At 40.9% G+C, this 4,942-nt stretch overlaps 1 protein-coding gene across 1 annotated transcript; it reads left to right on the forward strand.

The window, feature by feature from the left end:
• The first annotated feature begins 2,359 nt into the window (after positions 1 to 2,359).
• On the forward strand, positions 2,360 to 4,359 carry mustn1a (musculoskeletal, embryonic nuclear protein 1a). Its single transcript, XM_021609958.2, has 3 exons — positions 2,360 to 2,771; positions 2,942 to 3,071; positions 4,141 to 4,359. Exons 1-3 carry the CDS (start codon positions 2,763 to 2,765, stop codon positions 4,236 to 4,238), a joined length of 237 nt encoding a protein of 78 aa, XP_021465633.1. The 5' UTR covers positions 2,360 to 2,762; the 3' UTR covers positions 4,239 to 4,359.
• Positions 4,360 to 4,942: the final 583 nt, after the last annotated feature.

The raw sequence follows: 4,942 nt of genomic DNA on the forward strand, positions 1-4,942 counted from the left end.
ATTCAATGCTCAACTGAGGGACCTTACAGATAATTGTATGTGTAGTCTTTCAAATATGATGTTAAACACTTAATTGCACACAGTGTGAGTCAATGCAACTTATTATGTGACTTGATAAGCAAATGTGTACTCCTGAACTTATTGAGGCTTGCCATAACAAAGGGGTTGAATACTTAATGGCTCGAGACATTTCAGCATAAAATTTTACATATATATATTTTTTTATATCACCATGCTCTACCAACTGAGCCTTACAGAACCACAACCCTGGCGGTGCAAAGCACCATGCTCTACCAACAGAGCCTTACAGAACCACAACCCTGGCGGTGCAAAGCACCATGCTCTACCAACTGAGCCTTACAGAACCACAACCCTGGCGGTGCAAAGCACCATGCTCTACCAACAGAGCCTTACAGAACCACAAAGTCAAGGAGTGGTGTTAATACTTTCTGAAGGCACTGTATGTGTTTGTTTACCATTTGTTTGTGTACGATCAGATACATAGTGGAGGGGAATTGAAAAGCACAAGATAATTGTATGGAGTCATGATGGAATTATTTTTCATCCATCCATGACTGAGCTATTCAGGGTATAATGAACACCCAAGGTAAAGTATGTCAACAAAATACATCTGGATTCCTGTTTAGGTACTAGTTCACCCCTCATTGTGAAACAGTAAAATATGAATAATGTGAATAACAAACAGCACCTGATGTGGGGAGACACATTTGCACTATCACAGCTAGGTTTTTACATTGGTCTACAGGGCTATGTTATCAATTTGACCGACTTCTTCTTGAAAATAAATAGCAGCTCAGACGTTTGGGTCTGGTTTCCAACACAGATTAAGCCTAGTCTAAAAAGCATGTTCAAAGAAGATTCTCCATTGAAAGTTGTTCTTAGTCCAGGATTAGTCTTAATCTCTGTGAAATCGGCCATTGGATTGTGATTCATTGCATTTTAAATGCATCCTATTAGATTATCAAGGGGTTAGGCTGTTCTTAACCTTTTGTCTTTATGATGACTATGATGATTGTCACTTTAGTTGTGTGTAGTATAGTAAGTCACTCGTTCTGTGGCCATGGGGTGTACGACAGCGTTATAAGATGGTCCTAACAATTATTGACATCTCGGTTCATACAAATATTTTTATAGATTGTTGAGGACCTGTCTGTCCTCATTTTACCTCTTGTATATTGCAGCTTGATCAAAGTATACATTTATGTTTTTACAGGTATTTCTAAAGATTAAATATAAATGATGCTCGGAAGCTTTCTGTAGATGGCTTTGAGTAGGCTAAAACATGTCTTTATTGTTTTGATTTATGTCATGTTTTTGAGGATAATATGATACACTAATGCTATATCTAAAAAATGAACTGTACTGAAGGCAAAGCTGAACAAGTATTGTTCAATGTAAAATTACATTTTTGTTAGTTCTGCATATGGTTCAGGTTGGTTTTGTTGAAAAACAAAATGTTGTGCCATGTTTGAGACATTCCCTGTTATTTATGTATCTGTTTTCACATTCCACATCAGCTTGGTTTTTCCATTCAGGGCTGTCATTCTCATTCACTATACACTATATCGATTACACTAGATTTTACATAACCTGTTGCTCATGTTGAATATAAGTGTTGGCCGTTGATGTAAACTAAAGGAATTTCTCATGAAACAATCCAAAATGTAAATGGTTATTATTGGTTTGTGGATGTTTCCAATGCGAATATGTTTACAGAATGATCATTATTAAAAGTTATTGCTTTTGAAACTCATAAAATGATAAACTGATTTTCTTATATTTCCTGTATTGTGTCATTTGTTTAATCCCAGGAAGCTATCTTCACTGAATGATCTCATTCATATTTAGTAAAGCTAGGATCCACCTTTGAAAACCATTGCCTAGCAGCCCTGAGAATGATAACATGAGTATATTGTATTGGCTTTCAAATGTCTAGAGGGAGATGTAAGGTGGAGACAGCCTTCTGTAGCTCCAGCTGCTCTCTCCATGATTCACAATGTTAATTAAAGATCCTACTAGGTTTTATATGGAACTTCTGTCAGCCCCCCCCCCCCCCCTTTTTTCTGAAGAGGAACAGATTAATGACATAATGACAGAACAGAGGAAGGAAGGGGAGGGAATGAGACATACCTCTGTTGGCATGTAAGTTGTTTCTCTGCCCATGTTATTTGTTTGTCCATTGAATGATTGTGGTATGGACATATGCATGGTAAAGTGTTGCTCTGTTTGACTGTAGGGTCTCTTCTATCCATTGATGAGTGTAAGGGTTAGATTGGTTCCTTAGGTTGTTATTGTTGAGGATAGAAAGATGTCTTAAACTCATTTCAATTGTGGCCTAGTGACAGGAGAAAAGGAGGAGGGCCATGACAGAATGTTGTCATAGTGGAGGAGGAGTTGAGTTGTAGACTTTGATTTGTGATCTTTTATTTGTCCTTGAGGAGTTGCTTTAAAAGAAGGCAAGATCGTTCCAACTGTAGAGCAGATCACGTCATTCACTCCCTAGTGATACACCACCCTGAGAACAAACAGACTCAGAGAACGTGAGAGAGAAGAAAGAAGGGAGGAGTCCACTGACCCACTGAGTCATCTACTGGGCCTGCAGACAGAGTTATAGCTCACTGGAGAGTTACAGTGTGTGTGTTGGCCTGCACTGCCGAGAGGGAGAAAGAGAGCGCCGCAGTCATTCTGACCACAACAGTCTTTATCCAGGAGGATCATCCACTACTTCACAGTCAGTCACCATGTCTCAGGTAAGACTACAGTGCTGGACTAGGGAGGGACATGTAGAGTTATGACATGATCTCACTGAAACTTGCCTAGAAAGTTCCTGCTTAGTAAACCTACTGGAGAACTCTACATGGGAACTTTTCTTCAGCTGTCTTTCTTCGGCATTCCAATTCTTCCCTCTCTTCTTCTCCAGCCTGAAGAGGGGGAGGAGGGACAGCTGAAGCGTCCTGAGGTGAGCGAGGAGGATCTGATCGGAGCGAAGGATAAGCTGAGCTCCAAAGGAAAGCTGAAGGGCAAGACCATAGAAGTGATGGATGAGTGCGGTGAGCAGTGCCACTTTTATTGGCATGACAATAGGGTTAGGGCATCGTTTCCCAAACTCGGTGCAATTTTGGTTTTATTGCCCTAACACAACTGATTATAATGATCAAAGAATGAAGATTATCTGATTATTTTCATCAGTTGTGTAGTGCTAGGGCAAAAACCAAAATGTGCCCCCTTTGGGATCCTGAGGATGGAGTTTGGGAAACCCTGGTTTGGGGTAAGTCTACGGGGCAGGAGTATATATTTAAAAACCTCTGAAATCTGTTTGTTGTTTTTGTGGCGGATTTAAAGCGGCAATCAACAGTTGAAACTATAACAAAATATACTCCCCACCCGTTTCCGTAAAAGGTTGAGGGATGGGGCTGAAATGTAACAAATCTCAATTCATATACAGAGCTATGGATGCAAGGACTGGCTATACATATTGAAATTATAGATTGAATCGTGTTGAGGCTATATAGTGTTTGTTTGCATTTATTTGTTTACAAACATTTTAATAAAACAACTTATGGTTTATTATGGGATATGACAGTTGAATTAAGCTTCAGACATTTCTAAGTTATATTCTTCAATAATCAATGGGTACATATTAATTAAGTCCAAGAATGGAGGTAGCAACTGCTGATTGCTCCTTTAAGATTGGAAATAAGTTTACATACAAGTGTACATATAGAGAACCTGGGCTGTGTTTAAACAGGCAGCCCAATTCTGATATTTTTTCCACTAACTGTTCTTTTGACCAATCACAGATCTTTTCACATCAGATCTAATCTGTCAAAAGACCAATTAGTGAGAGAAAAAAGATCAGAATTGGGCTGCCTTTCTAAACAAAGCCAGAGTGTTATTGAACAAGAGAGGGAGTTAGTGATTAGAGAGGGCGTTCCTTACTGTGATGAAGTTTCCACTCCATATACAGCGCAGTTGAGGATGTTCAAGACTGTCAAACACACTGCCCATCTCCCTGCTGCATGAACTATGGATGTTTATACATATCTACTGTATGACATAGCTCTTCGACTGTAGCTACCTGACTTCAGAGTGATGGATGGATCTGTGTTGTGTTCACAGAGCGTGCGGGTAAAGTTGCCCCTTCTGTGTTCAGTGGAGTGCGTTCAGGGAGAGAGACCGCCATCAACAAGCCCCAGGGTCGACAAATCAAGAAGTAGCAGAGGCAGTAAAGCCGCTTCTTATACTCCAGCCTGGCCTATATTTAAAACCACACTTGTGTGACTGAATGGGCCTTATGGTCAAGTACTTCTTAACTTTAATAAAAAGCTTGAACCCTCATTCTGTCAGGAGTCTTGATTGTTAAGAAAGGAGTTTAAGTGGGCATTAACTGGATGTCAGTTGAGTAGGCTGTATTGGTTGGGTGTGAATATATTTGAGTTGGGCCGCCCGAGTGGCGCAGCAGTGCTAGAGGCGTCACTACAGATCTGGGTTCGATCCCGGGCTGTCGCGACCGGGAGAACCATGAGGCGACACACAATTGGCCCAGCGTTGTCCGGGTTAGGGGAGGGTTTGGCTGGCTAGGATGTCCTTGTCCCATCTCGCTCTTGAGTTCTTGTGGCGGCCGGGCGCACACACGCTGACTTCGGTTTCAGAGGACGCATGGCTCTCGACCTTCGCCGAGTCCGTATGGGAGTTGCAGTGATGGGACAAGACTAACTACCAATTGGATATCACTAAAAAGGGGTAAAAAAAAGATTCCCCAAAATACATATTGGTGCTGTTCAGCTATACACTTTTGGTGTTCATTGAGAAGTGGATGTTCTCATTATGCTGAGCATCTCTTTGCCATTCCCAGTCCTGTACTGTATCAGTTAACTCTAGCTAGTGTATCTGATACGTCTGAAAGCAACAATGACAAATA

This window comes from Oncorhynchus mykiss, chromosome 7 (genome assembly GCF_013265735.2).
Source record: "Oncorhynchus mykiss isolate Arlee chromosome 7, USDA_OmykA_1.1, whole genome shotgun sequence".
NCBI lineage: Eukaryota > Metazoa > Chordata > Actinopteri > Salmoniformes > Salmonidae > Oncorhynchus > Oncorhynchus mykiss.

What these genes read in the sequence shown, in the direction of transcription:
- mustn1a (XM_021609958.2), top strand. An exon ending in AGAAGTGATGGATGAGTGCG is followed by an intron (nt 3,072 to 4,140) that starts GTGAGCAGTGCC and finishes TTGTGTTCACAG; the next exon opens with AGCGTGCGGGTAAAGTTGCC.